Source organism: Podarcis melisellensis, assembly GCF_964234715.1.
Source record: "Podarcis melisellensis genome assembly, chromosome: 8".
In the NCBI taxonomy this organism is placed as follows: domain Eukaryota; kingdom Metazoa; phylum Chordata; class Lepidosauria; order Squamata; family Lacertidae; genus Podarcis; species Podarcis melisellensis.
Window position 1 is genome coordinate 87,604,131 of NC_138540.1, and position 26,459 is coordinate 87,630,589.

Genomic DNA, 26,459 nt, shown 5'->3' on the forward strand with positions numbered 1-26,459 from the left:
CATCCTGTTCCCCCAGATGCCGCAAAGGAAACCCTTAAGCAGGGCCTGAGCACAGGAGCCCTCTCCTCCTCCACAAATCTGCCTAGCCACCCAGGACATCACTGCCTCTTGTGGCAGAGAGTTCCACAGTTTAACCGCGTGACAAAGTCATTATCTCGCCTCTGTCCTGAATCTTCCAACGTTCCGCTTCGTTGGATGAACACGGGTTCTAGTGTTATATGGGGGGACATCTTCTTTGCCCACTTCCCCCAGGCCACACATTACTTTATAATAAACTTATCTTATACAACAACAACAACAATAACAACAACTTTTATTTATAGCCCACCCTCCCCAGCCGAAGCTGGGCTCAGAGCGGCCACCAGCAATAAAAGTAACACAGCATTCTAAAATCAATATTCTAAAATCAATTCAAAATCAAATTGCAACCAGAGTTCTACGAGGCTCACCAAAGGAGGGGGTCAGACTGTGCCTTGGCCAAAGGCCTGGTGGAACAGCTCCATCTTGCAGGCCCTGTGGAAAGATGTCAAGACCCGCAGGGCCCTAGTCTCCTGTGACAGAGCGTTCCACCAGATCGGGGCCACGGCCGAAAAAGCCCTGGCTCTGGTTGAGGCCAGCCTAACCCCCCTGTGCCCTGGGACCTCCAAAATGTTTTTATTTGAAGACTGTAAGGTCCTCCGTGGGACATACCAGGAGAGGCGGTCCCGTAGGTACGGGGGTCCTAGGCCGTATAGGGCTTTAATGGTTAAAAGGTATCACTTGCCTTTTCTCTAAACTAAAGAGTCCAAAATGCCACAACCCTTTTTCTCCTAGTCTCTCGGTCTCCCTGACTGTTTTGGTTGCTCCATCCTCCTATTACGCTGAATCACACATATCAGAAATAAATGCATATTTCCTCCACTCTGTTCCCCCCCTGCCCCCCTTTACCTCTGAGGAACCCCTTGTGCTGCTTACAGGTGGTCAACCCCCAATTTTTTTAGGGTGCGTGAGAGTGGGAGGGGCAGGGACCCTGCATGTTGGGTAAAGCGCCATTAACGTGGATCAGGATAACCCAAGGCGGATTCGGGCATGCCCATCTTTTACACGTACGGATTATCCCAATTATCGCACAATGCCTTCGCCACTGGAAGCTTTCCTCACGTGGCACGGGGCCACCGGAGGCAGCTGGGCCCAGGCCCAGGAGAACACGCCGCCCGCCACACCCTCTGCCTGGGCAGCTGCCCACACCAAGCCTCCGGTGAAACCGCAGCCGCACCTTCTCACGCAGCAAAGAAAACGTGAAATATTTTTAGCTGCCAGTGTGTGTCATTTGCCGTTGGGACTCCTGCTGGATGACCCTCAGCGTCCCTTCTTACCCTGCTTATTCCATGTATCACTTGCCGAAGCTTCTTTGATGACAACACAATATTCAAGGGAGCTTTGGGGCCTGTTTTGTGCCCCTATGACACATACACACACACCGTTGTGCCGCTCGCAGGGCAATCGGGGGCAGCCACCCTCGCCAAGGCCCCGTCGGGAGAGCAGTGGCAGCTGGTGCCCAGTGCAAGAGGCTGGCAGACCCTTTTGGGGTGATGTCTAAGCCCCATGGCAGGCAGAGACAACGCTGGGCCGGTTGTATGTAAGAAATCAGACCAGGAAATGGGGAGATGGCCGACTGAGGTTTTGGGGGCAGCGCCTGAACATAGAGAGTTGCAGCACATGGAAACGCCGTTTACCTTCCCACTGGAGGGGTACCTATTTATCTACTTGCACTGGTATGCTTTCGAACTGCTAGGTGGGCAGGAGCTGGGACCGAGCAACGGGAGCTCACCCCGTCGCGGGGATTCGAACCGCCAACCTTCTGATCGGCAAGTCCTAGGCTCTGTGGTTTAACCCCCAGCGCCACCCGCGCCCCTGAACCCGGGACACCCTTCTGCATGCCAAGCAGCTCTCCACCGCAGACCTCCTTTCCCACCACCCACCACCCTAATGTACCAGCCGCCAAAAATAGGATGCAATTTGCAAACTCAGAAGGGGAAAAGAAACCCGGGAGGCTAGGCTCTCTTTTGGCAAACATCTTTTTTCCAAAACAAAATAAATAAATCTCTCTTTTTTGCGCGCGCGGGGGGGGGGTGCGTTCTCTCTTCCAAGTCAAATTCCAGGGCGGCCCCTCCCTCCCCGCTCCCCTCCAGTCTTTGGTGGAAGGGGGGGGGGGTTTGAGGCTGCCTGCCTGCCTGGCTCTGCAGCGGTGAATAATCGCACCCAAAATGTCTGCAGCGCAGGGCGAGAGCAAGCCCGGGCGTGAATCGGATCCGCCTGCCGGCCGACCCCCCCACCTCCAGCCGCCGCGGTGCCCTGGAGACAGGCGGATCCGATTCCCAGAGAGAGAGAGAATCAGGGAGGAGAGGAAAAGGGGAGACGGAAAATGGGGGCATCTTGGCAAGACCCCCCCAAAAAGCGGCAAGAAAAAACGCAGAGCAGCAGTTTCCCACGCAGAGGTAGGAGGCGCGTTGGACGGCTTTGGGGAGGGGGGGGACCCTCATTCCTCCGCCCAGTCCCCGCCTGGGGGAAAGTTTTTTTTGGGGGGTGAAGGACCCGCGCCCCCCAAACCCTTGGCCGCCCCCACCTAAAGGAGGCTTTTCCACCCCGGCTGGGCGCTTAGAGGGAAATGTTTGCCAAAGTTTGGCCAAGTTTCCCAAAGTTTAGCCAAGTTTCCCAAAGTTTAGCCAAGTTTGGCCAAGTTTGCCAAACTTTGCCCCCGTCCCCTCGCCCTCCGCGGACCGACCTGGGGCTGAACGGGCGCTGCTGGTGCTTCTCCCGGGGGGGCTCCGGCCGCCGCCGCCGCCGCCGTCGGGGCTCTTCCTGGGAGTGATCCGCCGCCGCCGCCGTGCGCCCCACGCCTCTCCCCGGGAACAGGTCGGGCTCCCTGCCCGCTGCCTCCGCCCACCGCGGCTTTCCTTGGCCGTCCAACAGGTAGGACAGCTCCGGAGCGGCTCCTGCTGCATTCTGGGACTGGTAGTCCTGCCCTGAACCGGATTATTAGGGCCGTTCACACGCACAAAGATTTGCATTTGGTGTTTGGGGGATTTTTGTGGCATGGCAATGCATGTTTGCGTGCAAGCGTTGTTTACGCAAAGTATCTTTCCATTTCCCAATTTGTCTTTGCTTCTTTTCTTGGTTTCTAAATATCGTTTAACAATGTGTGAATGATTGTGTTTTTAGATGCATATGTTTGAAATGTGTCTCTTTTTTTGACATTCTTGCATTATTTAATAAATTTAATAAAAATTTAAAACACACACACACACACACAAGGTCCCGCGACGGGGCGGGGTGGGATCCGATTGGAAGCCGACGCTGCAGGGAGACCTCTGAGCATGGGCAGAGTGCCCAGGCTGTCCCCGCAAGCCCTTTCCCTCTCTTTTTCTTTGGGGGGGGGGTCTGAAGTCATTCTTGCTGCTGGTCTGTCGGGGGATGGAGGGCGCTTATTTTAAGGTGTGGATACGGGGGTACAACGCGGCCCCCCCATGGGTTTTAATGTTGTATTTTAATCTTGTTTTTAAAGTTGTATTTTAATCAACTTGTTTTTATTATTGATTGTTAGGCTCCCTGAGCCCGGTCTTGGCTGGGGAGGGCGGGGTATAAATAAAAATTATTATTATTATTATTATTATTATTATTATTGGAAACACTGCGCCTTCTTTGAATTGCATTCCCTGTTGTTGTTTTTTTACCATTCTGATTCGCCCTGGATTCCCTGGAGGGAGGGAGGGGGGGGAAAGTACTTTGCCCATGCTCAGAGGCCACATCACTGTCTCTGATGAGCTGGCACGTGGAGGGCAGGCGGGGTGGGGGCCAGCTAAAACAATCGAGGAGAGGATCGGGAAAGAGAAAAGGGGACGGCAGCACACCTGGGACCTTCTCCAGCTGAAGGGGGGAGAAGACTACAACTCCCAGCAGCCCCCGCGCCCGCCGGGTGACACATGGCTTTGGAATGCCAGCCTTTTCTCTCCGGCTCCTTCTGCAGCGCAGAAACCGGTCCAGAGAGCCGGGAATCGCCCTCGAGTCAGCAGCGCCTCTCCCCGAAAGCAGAAAGGTAGCAGCCAAGCCAGGAGCGGTTCCTGGCCTTGCCAGCTTGGCATTTCTCTCCCCTGCTGAAGATTAAGATTAAGTCCATCACCAGATTCCCTCCAGGGCTTCACCTTGGTAATAATAATAATAATAATAATAATAATAATAATAATAATAATAATAATAAATTTATACCCTGCCCAACTGGCTGGGTTTCCCCAGCCACTCTGGGCGGCTTCCAACAAAACACTAAAATACAATAACCTATTCAACATTAAAAGCTTCCCTAAACAGGGCTGCCTTTAGATGTCTTCTAAAAGTTTGGTAGTTATTTTTCTCTTTGACATCTGGTGGGAGGGCGTTCCACAGGGCAGGCGCCACCACCGAGAAGGCCCTCTGCCTGGTTCCCTGTAACTTGGCTCCATCCTTAATAAGAGGGTGGCTAACTTAGAATCATAGATTTGGAAGGGTTCCCACAGGGTCATCTAGTCCAACCCCAGAAATCACTGATGAAGAATCCCTGGCACCCGTCCTCTGCTTAAAAACTGCCAAGAGAGTTGGTGCCACTGCTGAATGTCTCTTACAATCAGAAAGTTCTTCCTGATGTTCAGTCGGAATTTCCTCTCTTGTAACTTGAAGCCACGGGTTCGAGTCCTACCGTCCAGTGCAGGAGAAAACAAGCTTTCTCCATCTTCCATGTGACAACCCTTGAGATATTTAAAGATGGCTATCATATCATATTGACTATGCAAAAGCCTTTGACTGTGTCGACCACAGCAAACTATGGCAAGTTCTTAAAGAAATGGGAGTGCCTGATCACCTCATCTGTCACCTGAGAAATCTCAATGTGGGACAAGAAGCTACAGTTAGAACTAGATATGGAACAACTGATTGGTTCAAGATTGGGAAAGGAGTACGACAAGGCTGCATATTATCTCCCTGCTTATTTAACTTATATGCAAAATTCATCATGCGAAAGGCTGGGCTGGATGAATCCAAAAGCCGGAATTAAGATTGGTGGAAGATTGGGGGTGAACAAATTCCTATGCCTCACAAATAACCCAGAGATGCATTTTAAATAAAAGCACACATTCTACTCATGTAAAAACATGCTGATTCCCGGACCGTCCGTGGGCCGGATTTAGAAGGCAATTGGGCCTGATCCGGCCCACGGGCCTTAGGTTGCCAACCCCTGTCCTAGTGCGATGCTCTAACCACTACACCACACTGGCTCTTAATCAGGAAATTTCCCTCCACCGCGCTGTCAAAAAGTGCCTGGGAACTTTTTTGAAAGCTGAATTCTCTTTTGTTTTCTTTAAAAAAGAAAAAAGAAATCTTTAAGCTGGCTATAGAAAACTGTCTGGTGACCTTTCTATAGGATGGAGTCAAAGCAAAGCAAATGGCCTTTTAAAAGGATTTAGCTGCGGCACCAATGCTTTTTTCATAATAATAATAATAATTTTTAAATCCCGAAATCCAACGACACCCACAATTTGAAACACTTGCCGGGAAAAAAGGGCGGGGGATATCTGTTTGTAAACAGATTTTTTGTAAATAAGAATACTCATGTGCATTTGTGTAAAGCAAACACCAGCAGGGCGAGAATTTATTTGGCCATAATTGGGGAGAGGCGAGTGAATCACCGTCGGACTCTTGTAAATTTAACAGCCCCAAAGAAGAAACAGATAAAACGCACCTTTACAACCATCTCAATCAATCAGAACATAAAAAGCCACATGTCTGAAACCACAAAAAGCAACCACTGTGTCACAGATCCTGCCCTCAGACACAGATAAAAATTTTAATAGTGGTTTGATCGCCAGAATTTACATAGAATCAGGAAGGAAGTGAGCACTCAAGTCTCATTCTGCCTTCTAAATCTGATTCCCACCTCTCAATAAAAACTGAAAGACACAAACACAAACCCTACCAATTTGTTTAAGCTCTGCAGTCATAAGAACCTGGTTTTCCAGGTCCTAGTCTGACACTCTAACCACTACACCACACTGCCTCTTAATCAGGAAATCCCCCCCCCCATTCCACCCCTCGAAAAGTGCCTGGGAACTTTTTCACTTTACATTTAAGAATATCCGTGTGCATTTTTGTAAAGCAAACAGTGGCAGGGAGAGGGAATTTATTTGGCCATAACTGGGGCGAGGCGAATGAATCACAGTCGGACTCTTGAAGATTTAACAGTCCAGAAAAGGAAGCAGATAAAACTCACCTTTATAACTGGCTCACTCGATCGGAACATCAAAACCACACGCCAAAAACCACAAAATCTATCACTTTGTGACATATCTTTCCCGTAGACATGGATATAACTTTTGCAAGTGGTTTGATCTCCAGGATTTAAAGGTAAAGGTAAAGGGACCCCTGACCATTAGGTCCAGTCGTGGCCGACTCTGGGGTTGTGGTGCTCATCTTGCTTTATTGGCCGAGGGAGCTGGCGTACAGCTTCCGGGTCATGTGGCCAGCATGACTAAGCCACTTCTGGCGAACCAGAGCAGCGCACGGAAACGCCGTTTACCTTCCCGCCGGTGCGGTACCTATTTATCTACTTGCACTTTGAGTGCGTTTGAATTGCTAGGTTGGCAGGAGCAGGGACTTAGAAACAGGAGCTCACCCCATCATCGCGGGGATTCGAACTGCCAACCTTTTGATCGGCAAGCCCTAGGCTCTGTGGTTTAACCCACAGCGCCACCCACATCCAGGATTTACATAGAGCCAGAAAGGAAGTGAACATCCCAGTCTCGTTCTGCTTCCTCAATCTATTTCCCAACTCCCAATAAAGGTTGAAAGACACAGCGCATGCACAAACCCTTTGAGTTTGTTTAAGCTCTGCAGTCGTAAGGCTATAAGATCAGGCCAGCATCCTGTTTCAGGCCAGCATCCTGTTCTCCCAGTGGCCAAATACCTCTAGGAACCCAGGTAGACTTCCTCTAGACCTGGAGGCTCTATAAGAAGACCCTGCTGGACCAGGTAGGTCGATGGCCAATTTGGCCAGCATCCTGTTCTCACAGTGGTCAACAAGGTGCTCAAATGGGAAGCTCAGAAACTGGATCTGACCACAAGAACGCTCTCCCCTCCTGGTATTCAGAAGTGATGCCTCTGTCCGTAGAGGCAGGGCATAGCCGTTGTGGCTCTTAGCCACTGATAGTCACGGGTAAGTCTTATCCTCTGTAATCCCACGTATCCAATGAAATCAAACCACTGCACAGAACTTGCAGGTGGTGTTTTAGGTGGTAAATCTGTTCTTAGCCATCTACAGAGCATGCATGCAAAAATATATAATCCTCTCTTTCGTCCATACAGGTGGGTGTGTTTTTTAAAAGTGGTTTGTGGCCATAATAACCAAAAGGGTACCAGTGCCACACCTAGGTTTACCGCCGACTTTCCTTCTACACTTCAGGATCTCCTGGCGCAGGATTCCTACTCTCTCGGGGCCTAGTTTTTAAAAGTGCTATTCTCTTCCCCAGAGCATCGCTGACAGCAGGGTTAAGGAAAGCACCAGCTCCATCTGTCGGTGCTTGAAAGAAACACGCAGCAGACTTCAATGCAGTTTAGCGCTGTACAATTAACTCCAAAGCACTTCAAAAGGCAGGCTTCTCGGCAGTGAGGAAGGAAAGGCTCTGCGGTGTTTTGTCGAGGAAATGAAGGAGGCGTGAGTGGCTTCATAAGCCAGTGGCTAAAAAGAAATATCAATGAGGTGGGCTTCAATGCCCTTCAACGCTGCTCAAGTAATTCTAATGCACTTGGAAGGCTGACTTGCAAGATGAGAGGCTAATGAAGACATAAACTGAAATATATGGTATAATAATAATAATAATAATAATAGTGGAAAGAGTGTCATTGCACATGTGGAGAGTGCTTTTCCCTCACCACCACTGAGTAGCCAAAGCTGATTCCCACTTATCTGGGGTTTGAAGTGCCTCAATTTCGGTCAGCCCATATAACATCTCCTGTTTTCAAAAGTAAGCACTGGGTTTTTCCCTGATGGCGGGGCATAGAAAATGCTATTTTAAAAACACAACATTTGCAAAAAGCTGCGGCTTCTTTCATGCTAGGAGCGCACGGAAACCAACGCAACGTCCTTCGGGTGGACACACAAACACTCACTTCCACACATACAGCCACACGCGAGACGCATGCCTGGACATGTGTTTTAGACCTAAGAACGATGCGTCATAAATAAAAGAGGGAGGGAGGGAGGCAGCGATGGGGTGGGGGGCAGGAATGCTTTGCAAAAGGCTCCTTTTTTAGTGCAGAAACAAAACATGCCTTTTTGGGTCATCAGAAGAAGGGGGAAATGCGTCGGCACGCCACGGTCCGGCCACCCCAACCTGGTCCTCTCTTTGGAGTTCTGAGTTCGAAACAGCTGGCGGGGACCAGATCAGGGAAGTCTGTAAGATGTATCTGGGGAGCAGTCAGGGAGCAGGACTCTTTAATGGATGGTCAGCGGACGGCTGCCCCACCCCTTTGTAGATGGAGGGTCTCCCGATCCCATCAGCGTCCAGAAAAGGGCAGCCCCTGACCCCAGCCCCCACGGAGGGCAGCCCCCAGACTGGGCCTGCAGGGATTTTTCTGTCCGCCATTCTTGCATGGGCAGCTGGGAACGAGGAAGTCCTGCCTGCGTCCGGATTTCAGACAGGAATGTCTCTCTCGGACAGGGGCAAATTCTTGGCTTCTTCTTGGTCTCTGTGCTGCGCCTCTGGTCTCTCCGCACCGGGGAGTTTGCAGCTGAAATAAAACCACATGCAACAGGTTTGGGGGGGGGTGAAATAAAAAAAATAAGGTCTGATATATATAATAAATGTTCATAAATGTACCAAGCAAACACGTACATAAAGATATATAAACCACATGTCTGAAGCAGCACAGGAAAACAGCCCTGAAAACCATTTTGTCTCCCAAACTGACCCAATGATTTCTCTGCAAGGTCAAAGGAAAATGGACAAGCCTCCCCATTGTCTTTTCCTTCAGGGTATGTCTGTGTATGAATAGGGTGAGCCTGTGACCTGGCTCAGGAACTAAGTATTTATCATTACAAAAGACTGGCCAGGCTCCCCAGGGTATCCAATCAAGTGAGCATTAATAGGTAACCTGCCAGACAGGAGATAAACAATGCACTCAGATTTCTGTTGTAGACCGCCCTTTCTGTGATGTAGGTATGATTTTATGATGGAGAACCTGCAAAGGACTCTATAAGGGCTCTTGTGTCCCCCATAAGGAAATAAGGGCAGATTTTCGTTTATTACACTGGAGAGGTCTGAAGGTGCCAGTCCCCAGCAGACCTGCTGACTTTACAGAATTCTGCACTGCAGGAGAGGAAAATTGGGGAGATAAAGGGCTGGTTTAAATAGCCAGGGCTGAAGCAACAGCGGCACCCACAGGCAGCTCAGGACATTGCTAACCCTATCGTAACATTGCCCTTCATTCCCTCCATCCCGAAGCCAGAGGGCGGGGTTATGCTCTGGCCCCACCCACCATCTAGAGAACTAAGGGGTGCTGGTCGGGTGTGAAATATGCTCATAAAAGCACGGTGCCCCTCCAGATCAGACTGCACTGCTCTGAGTATGTAACATCAATACTTGGCAACTGAGCTCGCTACTTTTCCTCTGCCCTCCCTGTTCCTCTTTCCTCTTGCGTCTTTTCAATCGAGAGCCTGCAGGCAAGGCTTGCCTGACCTTTCAATCTCCTAGGACACCTGAGAAGCTTTACAAGTAAGGAATAATGTTATGAAACCACCTGGGTCAGAGCGTTGGTCCATCTAACCATGTTGTCTACTCTGGCTGGCAGCCTCTCTCAGTCTTTCCCATCACGTTCTCCCAATGGACCTTTATTTTTAATCTGGAGATGCCAGGCTTTTGCAGGCAATTTCTCCCCCTCTTTCCTATTGTCGCCAACTGCCACGCAGACACCGTGCTCTCGTGTACCTACAGTGGTGTAAAAGGCGTCAGGCTTGGCTCCCGGGGTCTCCTCTTGGGCCCAATCCGGTGGCTCCTGGGGAAAGGAGAGACAGGTAAATCTTTTTTTGTCTTTTTTGGCAGTTTTATTTATTTATTAATGTTATTATGTTATATCTGTAAAGAATATCATATTACAGTACAATGCTTATTATCATATAATTTTCAACATGTTTACAAAATTTATATACAAAGTTTATATACCTAAAGGTAACAAAAAAGGAAGAAAAGGAAAAAACAAAGACAAAAAAGTCATATCTGTACCAACACTTTGGACTTCCTGTCTATCCCATTGTATATTCCTTTTTTACAATTGAATGTACTCTTATTATTGTATATTTCTTTAGGTAAAGGTAAAGGGACCCCTGACCATTAGTTCCAGTTGTGACTGACTCTGGGGTTGCGGCGTTCATCTCGCTTTATTGGCCGAGGGAGCCGGCGTACAGCTTCCGGGTCATGTGGCCAGCATGACTAAGCTGCTTCTGGGGAACCAGAGCACCGCACAGAAACACTGTTTACCTTCCTGCTGGAGCAGTACCTATTTATCTACTTGCACTTTGATGTGCTTTCGAACTGCTAGGTTGGCAGGAGCAGGGACCGAGCAACGGGAGCTCACCCCGTCGCGGGGATTCGAACTGCCGACCTTCTGATCAGCATGTCCTAGGTTCTGTGCTTTAACCCACAGCGCCACCCATGTCCCTTTAGATACATATTAGGTCCATAAATTACCAAATAGCATATATTCAACACAAAAAACAGCGGCAATTTGTTGTTGACAAAGGACAGCTGGACATATAAATGGCCCCATTACCTTCAGGAGATTAGGGCCTCATCAAATCTAAATCCGGCCCTGGGCAGGAAGGTAGCCTTGGCAACACCTGTGCCCAGAGATCTGCTCTGATTCACAATGGCCACATTCAAGGTGCTGCTATTAATATATAAAGCCCTGAACAATTTGGGACCGGTTCACCTGTGAGATCTCCTTATCCCAGGTACCTCCCCCTCAACCGCTTCGATCTATGGAAGTGGCCCTGTTCCAGCTGCCACATAAGACCCCATTCCACATTTCTAAAGAAGTCAATATTTTAGTGTGGCAGCACCTGAACTCTGGCACCAGGCAGGCAGATGTTGATGCGTGTTTTCATTGTTTATTTTATCTTCCGAATGTTTTAAAGAGTTTTCATGGTTAGTTCTGCTGTTCTGGCCGTTCCCTCGCTGCAAGAAGCCAAGTTACAGGGAACCAGGCAGAGGGCCTTCTCGGTGGTGGCACCTGCCTTGTGGAACGCCCTCCCACAAAGAGAAAAACAACAACTACCAGACTTTTAGAAGAGATCTGAAGGCAGCCCTGTTTAGGGGAGTTTTTAATGTTTAATAGGTTATTGTATTTTAATATTCCGTTGGAAGCCGCCCAGAGTAGCTGGGGAAACCCAGCCAGATGGGCAGGGTATAAATAATAAATTATTATTATTATTATTATTATTATTATTATTATTATTATTATTATTATATACCACTTACCTCTCGCCTTTCAAACGTTTCCGCCGAGGCCTGGAAAAAGAGGAAAACATATATTTACTCAAGCGGAAGCGGATGGATTGGTTGAAGCTGATCTGGTGTGTGTGCCTCCCGTAGAAAAAGCACCCAGTCCGGCATCCTGTTTTCGAAGTGGCCAAATATCCCTAAGAACCTAGGAATGTAGATAGACTGCCGCTGCAGCTGGAGGTTCCACAAGGACCTAAGGAGAGCCTGGCTGTTGGATCAGGCCAATATCCCAACTAGTCCTCCATGAATTTGTCTCTTCCTCTTCTAAAGCCATCCAAGCGGGTGGCCAACCCTGCTTCCTGTGGCAGTGAGTTCCATGGTCTAACTCTGTGCTGTGTGAAAGGAGCCCTTTCCTATATCTGTCCTGAATTTCCAGCTTCATTATATGTCCATGAGTTCTAGTCTTATGAGAGAGGGGGACGAGAAATTGCCACTTCCTCCATGCCATACTTGCAAAACAGGATCTAAGTGTGATTTGACAAATGATCTTATGAATATCTACACAAGTTTGGAAGGCAGAATAGCTTGGTGTGGGTACAAAACCCAATCCTTTCTCAATAATAATAATAATAAATTTTTATTTACATCCCGCCCTCCCCAGCCGAAGCCGGGCTCAGAGCGGCTAACAACAGTAAAATAATACAACATTCTAAAATCAGTTCATTATAAAATCAGTTCAAATCGAATTAATGGCAACCATTGGGCTAGAGTTCTGTGAGGATTACCGAAGGAGGGGGTCAGACTGCGCCTTGGCCAAAGGCCAGGCGGAACAGCTCCGTCTTGCAGGCCCTGCGGAAAGATGTCAAGTCCTGCACGGCCCTAGTCTCTTGTGGCAGAGCGTTCCACCAGGCCGGGGCCAGTACTGAAAAGGCCCTGACTCTGGTTGAGGCCAGCCTAACCTCCCTGTGGCCCGGGACCTCCAAGATGTTTTTGTTTGAAGACCGTAAGGTCCTCTGTGGGACATACCAGGAGAGGCAGTCCCGTAGATACGAGAGTCCTAGGCTGTATAGGGCTTTAATATACTTAATTCTGCTCTAGTTAAATTATGAGAAGACAAATTAACAACCAATGATCCTTTTCTCCTGTGAGGACGTGTCATCTGGCCCTCGCGAAAACCCGGACAGCGCCTACTGGATCTAAGCTGCAACTCCCTATCTCTCTCTATGTCACTAATGGAATCACAGTCACTAGGGAAATCTCGTGGCGTATTACCACCAGCACATCTTCTGGTCTGTTTGTTCTTGTTTTTATCATTGTCACTGAACCACCAATATACATTGTTGTGAGCATAATCATTTTTGTCCCCGTTGAATTTCTGCGCTTTCAATTACCTGACCTCCTCTGTGAAGGTGTTTAGATCCTTCTCTACATTCTGCATCAATTTGTCCATTTCCTGAGTGTTCGGTTGAGCTTTCAGATTATCCGATACCATACTTATTTATAAACTTCGACCAAATCACTCCTTCCTTTTCTTTTCCCCTGAACTAAAGAGTCCCAAATGCACATTTTCTAAAATTCAGGGAATGGGTGGATATGGGGGAGAGGGGGAACCTCTGTACGTGCTCAGGGGCACTTTTACAAGTGCACCATACATTATAGGGATGAGCTGTGGTTTGGGAAATAGGTTCTGGGGTGCAGCGAGAATGAGCTGTGGCATAAAACGGAACCCTTCCCCCCCAAATTTTGTTTGTTTGTTTTCACAATATTATAAACAAACAAACAAACAAACAAGACAAACAAACATAAATCATAGCCTTATTGAAAATTAAGTTAAGTGACTTCCTCGCTTCCCCTTGGTTGAATTTCATTGCATGTCCTTTTAACGGTTTTCCAAATCCCAATTCTTATGAAATTTAACTTAAACATTAACATCCTTAAATCTTATGGAATTAAACATATTAATTCATCACTTCACATAAATAAAATCCTAAGCCAATTAAGTATCTGCAAGCTATTTTCAATTAATTTAACTTAACAAATTTAACTAGATAATCATTAAATTTATCCCACTCTTTCTGATACTCCTTCTGGTCGCGGAACCCTTTATGCCCCTCCACACCCCCCCAACATCCAGTTGCAGACCCTCCCCGCCAAACCTCCCAGCTGGCTCCTGCTTGGCCTTCGTCTCACCTGCAAGAGCAGCGGGTGTGCTCCACGAACTTCATTTCTTCCTGCTGTGTCGTGCCCAGAATGGGGCTCACTCGGACCACCTGCCAAGGGGGAAGGGGGACATGTCACCTTCCACCAGCTGCACGCACTCCAGCTCCCGTCCTCCTCGGGTACCTGCCCCACTAGACGACGGAGACAGTGTGCTGGGGAAGACTGAACTTTGGGCTTCATCCAGCCAGACATACCCTCGTGTGCCTGCTAGGCTTCTTGCCAAATCCTGGATCAGATCCAATGTTAGTCATACACTAAACTAGCCAAGGGATAGACTATATGGAATTGGCAGAAATGACTGGCAGAATCCGAGACTTGGGAGAAGAACAAACAGAAGAAGATTGGATGAAGTTTAAAGATGATCTGCAAAAACATTGTAAACTATTTGAATGTTAAAACGATGCAGGATATAGAGATAGTGCGGCATTAGTGACAAAGTTGAAAGGAACGTGCAAAGATGTCTTATAAGTAACAAGTAAAGAAACATAGCAAAATTAATCAATGATGGGGGATTAGAAGATAAGTGGTTAATAGTGATAATGGTTAATTTAAAAGAAATTAAGTAACATTAAAATCAGACAAAATAATGGAAGAGTTTGCTGAAACTAATTTGGAAATTGGAATACAGAAAAGGGAGGTGTGAGGAAGTCGGGAAAGTAAGGTACATGAAATTAAGAATTGAACTTATATATTTCTGTTTGATTTTTTGTGTTATATTGTTTATTGTCTGTTATTGCGTTGTTTTGTTTTGTTTGTTATGATAAAATTTGTTGAAACCCTAATAAAAATCTTTTAAAAAAAAAAAAAACTAGCCAAGGGATGTTTCCCCCAGATGTACTGGGAATGCCCAGCGGTAAAGGAATTTTGGAATAAAATCCTAAAGGTTATTAATGAACTGTTTAAAGTGAAGCTTTCAATAGACTTTGATTACATGACAATGGGTATATGGAAAGGGGACCAGTTTACTTTCAAAGCTATGATATCAGCGGGAAAGGCAACGATAGCTTTAGGTTGGGAAGACAGAGGAAAATGGACAGTAGAGGCATGGAATAGTTATTTTTTTGAACTTGTTCAGTTGGACATTGTCGCAGTCACGTCACAGGAAACAACGTGGAAGGACAAGTCCACCACGATAAGGAACAGATGGAACCCCTGTCGTCAATGGATAAAAACTACTGGGACAAAAGACATTCGGTGGAAACGTAAGACGCTATATATATACCATATTTTTCGCTCTATAAGACGCACCAGACCACAAGGCGCACTTAGTTTTTGAAGGATGAAAACAAGAAAAAAAATATTCTAAATCTCAGAAGCCAGAACAGCAAGAGGGATCGCTGCGCAGTGAAAGCAGCAATCCCTCTTGCTGTTCTGGCTTCTGGGATAGCTGCGCAGCCTGCATTCGCTCCATAAGACACACACACATTTCCCCTTACTTTTTAGGAGGGAAAAAGTGAGTCTTATAGAGCAAAAAATACGATATGCGGGGGGGGGGGGGAGGCTGAAAAAGTCATACGGATTCGACCCATTGGCATCCATTGTGGAATCACCGAGTTGGAAGGGGCACCCGGGGGTCATCTAGGCCAACCCCCTGCAATGCAGGAATCTCAACTGAAGCATTCATGACTGATGGCCATCCAGCCACTGCTTAAAACCTCCAGGGAAGGAGAATCTATCACCTTCCCCGGCGTTGAACAGCTCTTTACCATCTTGCCTAAGTTTTAGTCGGAATCTCCTGTCTTGTATCTCAAAGCTACGGGTTCGAGTCCTACCCTCTGGAGCAGGAGAAAACAAGCTAGTCCCCTCTTCCATGGGACAGCCCTTCAGACATGCAAAGATGGCTATCATATCACCTTTCAGTCTCCTCTTCAGCTACCTCAACCGTTCCTTGCAAGACTTGGGAGGTTCATCTGCCATGAGTTCTTTAGTTGTGATTCCTGCATTGACTGGGGGGGTCGGCTACATGACCTCTGGGGGATCCCTTCCAACCATACAGTACTATGAGCATTAAGTGTGCCTCTGGTTTTACATGTAACTAAGCAACTGGGAGTCTGGGACCCTAAGTGGACTCCCAATAAGTGGAGTGAGGTTGAGGGAAACCACCAGAGCTTTGCAAGGTGACGACGTTAAGGAAGGGCTGAAGTTGCAATTCCTGCTTTGCAGTGGGTTGAGCTGGATGACCTTTGGGGGTCCCTTTGAACTCTACAATTCCGTGATGCCTCTGTGGTTCTAGGACTCGGGGCAGGGCAGCAGCCCTTTCCCCACCGGCGCACCTGCAAGTCGATGGTCCGGGTCTCCACGGCGATGCACTCCAGACTCTCGTCTCCACAGCAACCAGCACATCTCCAGAGGGGGACGCAGGGGGGCTTGAAGATGTGCTCGGCCTCGTGGGGGAATTCGCTCAGGATGTCCACCAGGGTCTCCCGGGCTCGGCAGTAGCTGCGGCTCCAGACCTCCTCAAAGGGCACCACTGCAGAACATACAGTCAATATCTACATGAAGCCACTGGGAGAGATCATCAGGGGGTTTGGGCTGGGTGTTCATCAGTATGCAGATGATACCCAGCTCTACCTTTCTTTTAAATCTGAACCAGTGAAAGCGGTGAAGGTCCTGTGTGAGTGTCTGGAGGTGGTTGGAGGATGGATGCGGCTAACAGATTGAGGCTGAATCCTGACAAGACAGAAGGACTGTTTTGGGGGGGACAGGGGGCGGGCAGGTGTGGAGGACTCCCTGGCCCTGAATGGGGCAACTGTGCCCCTGAAGGACCAGGTGCACAGCCTGGGAGTGATTTTGGACTCACACCTGTCCATGGTGGCACAGGTCAGGTCTGTGTCCAGGCAGCTATCTACCAGCTCCATCTGGTACACAGGCTGAGACTCTCCCTGCCCGCGGACTGTCTCTCCAGAGTGGTGCATGCTCTGGTTATCTCCCACTTGGACTACTGCAATGCGCTCTATGTGGGGCTACCTTTGAAGATGACCTGGAAACTACAACTAATCCAGAATGTGGCAGCTAGACTGGTGACCGGGAGTGGCCGCCGAGACCACATAACACCGGTCTTGAAAGACCTACATTGGCTCCCAGTACGTTTCCGAGCACAATTCAAAGTGTTGGTGCTGACCTTTAAAGCCCTAAACGGCCTCGGTCCTGTATAACTGAAAGAGCGTCTCCCTCCCCCCATCGTTCCGCCCGGACACTGAGGTCCAGTGCCGAGGGCCTTCTGGCAGTTCCCTCATTGCGAGAAGTGAGGTTACAGGGAACCAGACAGAGGGCCTTCTCGGTGGTGGTGCCCGCCCTGTGGAAACGCCGTTTACCTTCCCGCCGGAGCGGTACCTATTTATCTATTTGCACTTTGATGTGCTTTTGATCTGCTAGCTTGGCAGGAGCAGGGACCGAGCAATGGGAGCTCACCCTCTCATGGGGATTTGAACCGCCAACCTTCTGATCGGCAAGTCCTAGGCTCTGTGGTTTAACCCACAGCGCCACCCGCTTCCCTCTTTACCTTTACCTTTTTATAAAATCTAAATGGAACTCCAGCCAGTAATCTGGCCAAAGCATTTTGGACCACTGACATTTCCATTTTTGACCGACTGAAAACCCCATGTGGAGCACATTGCAGTGATCCAGCCAGAAAGTTACCAGTGCCTGGAGTGCAGTGGCCAAGTCATCTCTGTCCGAAAGGGGCTGTAGCTGGCAAACAAAACACTCTTTGCCCCTGGGTGCAAACTTTGCAGTTTGGAAGGTTGTGGCTTTTCCACGTGAGGAAGGCAATGAGTTTTTCAGAAAGGGGAAGGTGGGAACAAGAAACTCACCTCCTGCTGGCTGCTCAGAAGTCAACACCGGCTGTAAGTGAACGGAGGACCAGTTAGAAAGGAGCACCCTTGGGTGGGGTCTGTGATAGTACACTGAGGTCCAGCTCCGAGGGCCTTCTGGCGGTTCCCTCCCTGCGAGAAGTGAAGCTACAGGGAACCAGGCAGAGGGCCTTTTCGGTAGTGGCGCCTGCCCTGTGGAATGCCCTCCCTTCAGATGTCAAGGAAATAAACAACTACAGTGGCACATGGGTTCTCAAACACCTTGATACTCAAACAACTTGGAACCCAAACACTGCAAGGCTGGAAGTACCATAAGTGTTCTGGTTTGCGAACTTTTTTCGGAAGCCAAAAGTGCTCCATTTTGAGTGCTACACTTCCAGTTTGAGTACCACACTTCCACTTTGAGCATTACGCTGAGGTCTGTCTGTTTCTGCTATTTTGCATTTTTGTTTTTGCAGCTTTTTTGTTTTGGTTTTTTGACTGTGTGAAACCCAATTCAGCTACTAACTGATTGACCGTGTGACTGCAGTACATTGTTTATTGCTTTCCTTTTATGGATCAATGGTCTTGCTAGATAGTAAAATTCATGTTAAATTGCTGTTTATGGGGTTGTTTATAAAAGAATGGAATGTGTTAATCCATTTTGCATTACTTTCCATAGGAAAGCACGCCTTGGTTTTGGAACGCTTTGGTTTTGGAACGGACTTCTGTAACGGATTAAGTTCGAGAACCAAGGTACCACTGTACATGACTTTTAGAAGGCATCTGAAGGCAGCCCTGTGTAGGGAAGTTTTTAATGTTTGATGTTTTCTTGTAGGTAGACCTTAATTCTAAGGCAGTTCTTTTAAAACTATCTAGAAGCTGCTTTACCAGGGATAGCCACTAGATGGCGGTCCACCGCTACAAGACAATTAAAAGTTAGCTTCAGCTCAAGGGAATCAATCGGCTGGTTTTCGGGGGCAAAAATTATTGTCTATAATCATTTTATGCATTTTATTATTCCATAAAATTTATACACCGTTTAATTGTATTTAAAAAAGAGAGATTGACAGCAGTTTGCAAAAAAACCCCCAATGAAATTAGCAATAAGAAGAACTGACGACAATAATTCTTTCAAAAAGTTGAACAGGCTAAAAACAGATTAAAACTCGCACCAGCTTTCTAAATATCTGGGCAAAACGGCTTTAATTCATTTATTTACAGGCTACGGCTCGTCTCGCCATGCTTTTGAACGTGCGCATGTCCACTTGCAGAGAGAGTCTTGCCCTGGAAATTCTTAAATAAATTAATAGCTTTGCCTAGTGGTTAGAATCCCCCACTCGACCGTGTTGCTGCTTCTCAGCCTAACCTACCTCGCGGGGTTGTTGTGGGGATTAAATGAGAACGGGAGGGATGCAGGCGCAGCTCCTTGGAGAAACAGGTGAGACCAAAATATGGTAAATAAATAACAGTAAATAAATATATTTTTAAGGCCTTCTTTTCTCAGGCATCCGAATGGATTCGAGCTGTTTTGCCTCCGCTGGGTTTGTTGGCTTCTCTGCCGCTTCTAGGGATATTACTGGGGCGCGGCATATTTTCCCCTACTTTTAACTTGGTTTATTTGGCTGTTGCTTAGAAGATGGAGCGCATCTCGTTTCAGGACCCAAACCAAACAAGAAAAGGCGAATTCAAGCTCAACATGAGAAATACCCTCTGGACAGGACAGGCGCAGAGCTGCCCTTCGCTGGAGGCTCATAAGCAGAGGCGATGAATAAGGCAATGAAATTAATAACGTCTAATAAATACAAAAAACGTTCGCTAATGAATGCCCGCCGGGTTGATTCATCCCCATACGGAGAAGAAATCTGTGCCCCTGCTGTCAAAAAAAAACCCCGCTTTGCAAGGACCACGGCGCGCTCTGCCTGGGACAGAAATAGTTTCTTGCCTCCTTCTAAACTCTCTGCACCCCCAGATGTATTTTTTAAAAATACGCAAGGCTGGATAGTTCAGGGGGAATTTAACACCCGTCTCCCGCTGGCTCTGCCCACGGCAACAGCGAGGCGAGGCTTCCTGGGACACATGGCAAGACCTTCGTGCTGGGGAGAAGGCTGGTCTTTTTATTCCCTTTTCCACTTTTTGAAGAGGGCATGCAGGAGCCCCGAGCCCTGGAAGAGACCCCCGCGCCTTTCCCTCCTCCTCCAGACCCCACCCGGTGCCACCCGGAGGCTCTTTTTACCTGAGCGCACAAGAGGGCGATTGCCACCAGGTACCCAGGGACTGGCATCCTCTTCGTCCTGGATCTGCTCGAGGAGCGGACGGTGGGTGCTGGGGCAGCGAGGTCCAGGCTCGCCCAGCTCCGGAGTCAGCAGAGGAGGGCATCCGCCAAGCCGGAGGGGGACAAGCGGGTGGCACAGAGCGGGCGCTCCATGGATGGCAGCGGAGAGGGAGACCTTTCTTCTCACCCGCTTCTCCTGGAAGTTGGAAGCAAATAAGAGGATGGACGAAATGAGGAAGGGAGGCGCTGGGGGGCGGCAGGAAGGGGCAGAGGGAAGCGGGATCAGGGAATGTCCTGGAGAGAAGGAAATAAAGTTGGAGCTCCACCCCAGCTGGAAAAAGGAGGGGCTTTCAAAGGCAGGCTGCCCCCCCCCCCGTCGAAGCTCCAGCTGGAGCCTCTCCAGGGCTCTGTCTGTGCTCAGGGCACCAGGGGTGAGGCGGGGGGGGGGTGGGGGTTGGCAACTTAGCAGAGGCTAGGGAAGGATCCCTGCGCCCTGGCACGGGCAGCGGCGCCTGCGTGCGTCTTGGCGCACGGACACGGGGCGCTCCTGTGGCCAAGCAGGTGGAAGAGTCTTGTGGCATCTGAAAGGAGGGCGGTGCCAGTGTTGTGCGAGGGTCAGAGCGGGGGTTTACAAAGTGGCCCGTGACGCCCCCTGGGGGCGGGGGCGGGATTCACCGAGGGGCGCTGAAAGTGGTGATTTAAGAACCCTGCTTTGTTGTTGTTGTTTAGTCGTTTAGTCTTGTCTGCCTCTTCGTGACCCCCTGGACCAGAGCACTCCTGTCTTCCACTGCCTCCCGCAGTTTGGTAAACTCATGCTGGCAGCTTCGAGAACACTGTCCCACCATCTCTTCCTCTCTCGTCCCCTTCTCTTTGTGCCCTCCATCTTTCCCAACATCAGGGTCTTTTCCAGGGAGTCTTCTCTTCTCATGAGGTGGCCAAAGTCTTGGAGCCTCAGCTTCAGGATCTGTCCTTCCAGTGAGCACTCAGGGCTGATTTCCTTCAGAATGGAGAGGTTTGATGTTCTTGCAGTCCATGGGACTCTCAAGAGTCTTCTCCAGCACCAGAATTCAAAAGCATCCATTCTTCGGCGATCAGTCTTCTTTATGGTCCAGCTTGCACTTCCATATATCACTACTGGGAAAACCATAGCTTTAACTATATGGACCTTTGTTGGCAAGGTGATGTCTCTGCTTTTTAAGATGCTGTCTAGGTTTGTCATCGCTTTTCTCCCAAGAAGCAGGCGTCTTTTAATTTCGTGACTGCTGTCACCATCTGCAGTGATCATGGAGCCCAAGAAAGTAAAATCTCTCACTCCATTTCTTCCCCTTCTGTTTGCCAGGAGGTGATGAGGAGAACCCTGCTAAAGCGGCTTTATTAAGCCAGGCACTGGTTATCACTTCATCAAGGCCACCCATTGCATTGAGAATGTGCTGAGCAGCGAGTTCGTTCCCAATAATGTGGAATGTTAAGACTCTTGCTAAATGACTGTCAGATTTTGAAAGGCAGGGGCCGCTCGACTGAGTTCATCTTTGCTGTTGTATTAGTTAAACTACATCGTTTAGATTGGAATCCGAATAAAGATGCAATTAATCTTCCCTGCTTTGAATTTTATTGGGCTATTATCTTGCTCAGTGGGTCGTGGAATCTGCTATTTTGAAAAATGCATTTTATAGGGTGGGTTGGTGGGGCTCTGGGGCATGAGTTTATGGAAGCGAAGGGGTGCCTGAGTTTGAGAGCCACTGCAATAATAATAATAATAATTTATTATTATTTATACCCCACCCATCTGGCTGGGTTTCCCCAGCCACTCTGGGCGGCTTCCAACAGAATATTAAAATACAATAGTATATTAAACATTAAAAGCTTCCCTACACAGGGCTGCCTTCAGATGTCTTCTAAAAGTCTGGTAGTTTTTCTCTCTCTTTGACATCTGGTGGGAGGGCGTTCCACAGGGCGGGCGCCACCACCGAGAAGGCCCTCTGCCTGGTTCCCTGTAACTTGGCTTCTCACAGCAAGGGAACCGCCAAAAGGCCCTCGGCGCTGGACCTCGGTGTCCGGGCAGAACGATGGGGGGGGGAGATGCTCCTTCAGGTATACTGGGCATTTGAGGCCGTTTAGGGCTTGAAAGGTCAGCACCAACACTTTGAACACGGCTTTAACATGTAGGACTGAGATCTGTGAGAGACCAGGGTTCATATCCTCCCACTTGAGGGAGGTTCACCAGGTGTAGCCTTCAGGGCCAGTCACTGCCTGACAGCTTAACCTACCTCAAAGGGCTGTTGTGAGGATTAAATGAGGAGCAGGAGGAGAACCATGGGCACCACCTTGAACTCCTTGGAGAAAAGGGCCGGATATAAATGCAACAAATAAACAATGAGAAGAATACATTGAGTGGGTAAGAATACACTTATCCGATCCCTAGAATGTCATACTGTATTGCACGGGTAACTAAGTCCATATGGAGGCCTGGGGAGATGTAACCCAACGTATTTCTGCCATTTGGTTTTAAATGGTTTTTAGCATGGCTTTTTAATGGTTTTAGCTGCCCTGGGACCTTGGAGTGGATGGTAGGTGATAAATGATTGTAATTAATGATGCAATGCATACCTTTATTAGGCCAGCCAAAATACCACAAACTAAAATATCGCAAAATTAGCTTCTGAGTCCTCCAGAAATCTTCATCAGGCTTGATGGGAGAAGAGAGGAGGGGGAAGGGAAGGGTTTTGGTTTTTTGGCTGTTGAAAACACGGAGATTCAGGCCAACATTTCCCCCTCCCTGCCTGCTTCCCATCCCATCTCACTGTTCCGTTTTCTTGCTGGCCTGTTGAAGGACTGTGAAGAAACGAAAAGCTTCCAGGCTATTTTGCAATATTTGGTTTGGCCTGTTGTGAGCTTTGGAATCTTTTTTCTTACAGACCAACGTGTGTGTGTGTGTGTGTGTGTGTGTGTCACATAGACAGAGAGACATTTGATGCAGGCATCTGAAAGATCACCACATGTGCTGAGGAAAGGGGTCTCTGCACATGCTCTGGGACACTCTCTTCCACCGCCACCCAGAACAGCAGCCCCCACCAGAACATACTGCAGCACTGAGGGAGGGAGCATAATTCCCCGGCCCTCTTACCTTTCTTGCCTTTTAAAAATCATTTAATGGCTTTCATTTGCTAGGAAAGTGCTCTCTGCACATGCTCCACTTTGTGGTTTCCCAATAATAATAATAATAATAATAATGTTTTATTTATATCTTGCCCTCCCCAGCTGGAGCCAGGCTCAGAGTGGCTAACACCAATAAAAGTAACACAGCATTCTAAAATCAATTCATTTTAAAATCAATTCAAAATCAAATTAAATTAATGGCAACCATTGGGCTAGAGTTCTGTGAGGATTACCAAAGGAGTGCAAAGGAGTACAATGCAGAAGCCACAGGGGAGAAGAGAAGACTGGGTGGTGATATGATAAAGGTAAAGGGACCCCTGACCTTTTGGTCCAGTCGCGGACGACTCTGGGGTTGCAGTGCTCATCTCGCTTTATTGGCGTACAGCTTCCGGGTCATGTGGCCAGCATGACTAAGCCGCTTCTGGCGAACCAGAGCAGTGCACGGAAACGCATCTACCTTCCCGCCGGAGCGGTACCTACTTATCTACTTGCACTTTGACATGCTTTCGAACTGCTAGGTTGGCAGGAGCAGGGACCGAGCAACAGGAGCTCACCCCGTTGCGGGGATTCAAACCGCCGACCTTCTGATCGGCAAGCCCTAGGCTCAGTGGTTTAACCCACAGCGCCACCTTGGTGATCCGATAGCCATCTTCAAATATCTGAAGGGTTTTCAGGGGGAAGATGGAGTAGACTTATTTTCTCCTGCTCTGGAGGGCAGGACTTGAACCCATGGTTTCAAATTATGACCCCTTGGGATCCCTTCCAAGTCGAGAAGTCTATGATTCTGTGAGATTCCAGGACTAAAAGGCGGTGTGCCATCGGAACAGCTCCAAAAATCCCCCTGAATCTCTTTGGGCTGAACGAAGAGGCCTTGGGGGGTGGCTCCCACCCCATTTTTCTTGCTGTGTCATTTCCCAGCCGAGGAAGCCCTGTCTCCCGTGGATCCTGTCCGCCTCACACCGCAGTCAACAAAGCTAACAGGGTCATGCGCTTTGGACCAGCTGGGATCACCGCACAGGTGTCTTCTACACAACCCTCCAAAAAGCAGGGATGGCGTCAGTCCAAGGACCTCAATTCCTGGATGCAGCTGCCGGACATTTGCCGGCCTAGCAGCTGGGTCCTGCGTGGCTCACAGCTACAGAACGGGACAGGCTTTTGGCAAGGGGACGGCCCCGGCATTGCTGGAGTCAGCGGACACTTTGCAAGGCTGGGAAGCCAGCTCAGCACACAAGGAACCAAGGCTGGGCCGGATGAGGGGATTTGACCGACAGTCATCAATCCTGGACCTGCTGACAGCTTGCATGTCTGTTTGACTTTGATCAGAAGGAAGGAGGAGGAGGAGGGGAGCCCGGTCAGAGGGAAGGGAAGTGACCCCATTTAGGGAGCTCTCCGCTGGTGGGGTGAGGAAGCATCCCTTCCACAAAGAGACCACAGGGACATAATTCAGCCTCCTTCCTGTGCTCTGGCCTTCATTCCTTCGCTTAAGGAATCATGGAATGGTAGAGTTGGAAGGGAACGCCAACGGCCATCTAGCCCCACCCACTGTGTGCAAGAATCCCAGCTAAAGAATTGGCCCAGTATACCTGAAGGAGCGTCTCCACCCCCATCGTTCTGCCCAGACACTGAGGTCCAGCTTTGAGGGCCTTCTGGAGGTTCCCTCACTGTAAGAAGCCAAGTTACAGAGAACCAGGCAGAGGGCCTTCTCGGTAGTGGCACCTGCCCTGTGGAACACCCTCCCACCAGATGTCAAGGAAATAAACAACTATCTGACATTTAGAGGACATCTGAATGCAGCCCTGTTTAGGGAAGTTTTTCATGTTTGATGTTTTATTGTGTTTTTAATATTCTGTTGGGAGCTGCCCAGAGTGCTGGGGAAACCCAGCCAGATGGGTGGAGTATTAATATATTATTATTATTATTGTTGTTGTTGTTATTAATGATAGGTGCCCATACAACCTGTCTTTCAACAGAGGAGAGGACGCCCCTTTCCGAGGGAGCCTCACTGCCAACTTCATAGAATCACAGAATTGTGGAGCTGGAAGGGACCCCGTGGGTCATCTATTCCAACCACCTGCAATGAGACTTCTTTGTAGTGTCTGGTTGGTGGTCTCTGGGATGGCAAAACCAGAAGAGAAGGTCCCCCTTTGGTCTGCCTACGTTTGTCTCTCCTCTCTGTCAATGCCCTAGTTTGCGTGGCCTAGGTGGTGGTGTCTTGTTATTTTAGGTGGTGAGTGGGGTCAGCCTAGATGGCCTTTGGATACATTCCCCACCAATCATTATTATGAGTAATCATGATCTATATGCCACAGGGCTATCCAGGTATATAGGCCTTTTTAAAGTGTAAAGTGGGGGGATCAATGGAGAGAGAAGAAGGGGGCGACGGGAGGGGCACCCAAAAGCCAGGGTGTCGGATGGGAAGAACAGGCTGCCCCTGTACCAATCTATGATGCAACCACATTTGGAATGTATGTGGTGCTGTGGTCTAAACCACTGAGCCTCTTAGGCTTGCCGATCGGAAGGTCGGCGGTTCGAATTGTGGGATGTAAACCCAGGAGCAGTCAATGGCAACATTCCTAGAGTGTACATGTTAGAACATGGGGAGGGATGTCTGTCCAGCAAGCAGGTAAAGTTCCTGGGGACAGACTTCCTCCGCATGTGACCAGAGATGGGTGTGGCCTCACCTGTGCAGGTAATGATAAAAGCACAGGGCAGGCAGCCATCTCTCTCTTGCCTCTCTCTGCCATCTTCCTTTGATGAGGAAACATCTAAGGATGCTCTCTTGGCTCCCAGCCAAGAGAGGAGATAAGGACTATCTTGCTACAAGATAGATTCTAAATGTATTTTACCTTTTTAAGTCTGTGTGCCTTCTGGGATCATATTGTGAACAGAACGTGAGTAAACTCTTTTATACTCTTATAAAGACTGTGTTGTGTCTTGTATTTTAAGAGGGAACAAAGGGGACATTACCAGAGTAATTGCTATAGAGGTTCTAGTGAACCTGTGCAGACGTTACCGTTGCAAACTTAAAGGGGAAGGTTTATAAACTCTGCTGATATTTTGGGAACTTGTTACCACAAGTTGGATAAGGATATAATTAGTCAATATATCCTCTCCTGCACCCCAGAACATTCCCACACGAATCCCTGCAACGGGCTCAGGGGTGTAGCTAGCGGCTCCAGCTCCCGAAGCAGCGGGGGCGGGGCGATCCACTGTGGCGATCCACCCAGGGGGGGGCAGCATAGGGCCCACGGAGTCCGCCTGACGGGTGCAAACCCCACATTGACGTTTCGGGCAGCGAAGCGCCCCGATCCACCCCCCCCATGGTATGCTATTTTGTCACCCCCTGAGGGATGACACCCGGGGCAGACCGCACCCCCCGCCCCTTCCTTCCTAGGCCCCGCAACGGGGTGAGCTCCTGTTGCTCTGTCCCAGCTCCTGCCAACCTAGCAGTTCGAAAGCACACCGGTGCAAGTAGATAAATAGGTACCGCTGCGGCGGGAAGGGTAAACGGCATTTCCA

General features: G+C 48.8%; 2 protein-coding genes and 2 long non-coding RNA genes across 6 annotated transcripts in view; 1 reads left to right on the forward strand and 3 right to left on the reverse strand.

Annotated features, from left to right (window-relative positions):
* Positions 1-2,876, reverse strand: part of PPP1R13L (protein phosphatase 1 regulatory subunit 13 like) — a gene marked incomplete at its 5' end in the record, with an annotated part of 56,710 nt that extends 53,834 nt beyond the window's left edge. The window contains one exon of the mRNA XM_081921971.1: positions 2,765-2,876. The remainder of the gene's footprint in view (positions 1-2,764) is intronic.
* LOC309376285 overlaps positions 1-26,459 on the reverse strand; it is an 85,699-nt gene that overhangs the window by 57,293 nt on the left and 1,947 nt on the right. The window lies entirely within an intron of this gene.
* On the forward strand, positions 2,401-21,379 carry LOC309376256. Of its 2 annotated transcripts, none has more exons than XR_014171123.1 (2): positions 2,401-2,477; positions 21,124-21,379. It is a non-coding gene; the product is annotated as an uncharacterized lncRNA (long non-coding RNA). The 2 variants fall into 2 exon arrangements; XR_014171124.1 differs by lacking the exon at positions 2,401-2,477 and adding an exon at positions 18,626-19,775.
* On the reverse strand, positions 8,478-20,040 carry LOC309376192 (snake venom vascular endothelial growth factor toxin HF-like). 2 transcript variants are annotated; one of them, XM_081922450.1, is made up of 7 exons: positions 19,746-20,040; positions 17,531-17,561; positions 15,992-16,188; positions 13,689-13,768; positions 11,535-11,564; positions 9,991-10,053; positions 8,478-8,790 (listed from the first exon to the last, which is right to left on the reverse strand). In XM_081922450.1, the coding sequence occupies exons 1-7, from the start codon at positions 19,791-19,793 to the stop codon at positions 8,694-8,696; spliced, it is 546 nt and encodes a 181-aa protein (XP_081778576.1). In that variant the 5' UTR covers positions 19,794-20,040; the 3' UTR covers positions 8,478-8,693. The 2 variants fall into 2 exon arrangements, with proteins under 2 accessions (XP_081778576.1, XP_081778577.1); XM_081922451.1 differs by lacking the exon at positions 8,478-8,790 and adding an exon at positions 9,243-9,368.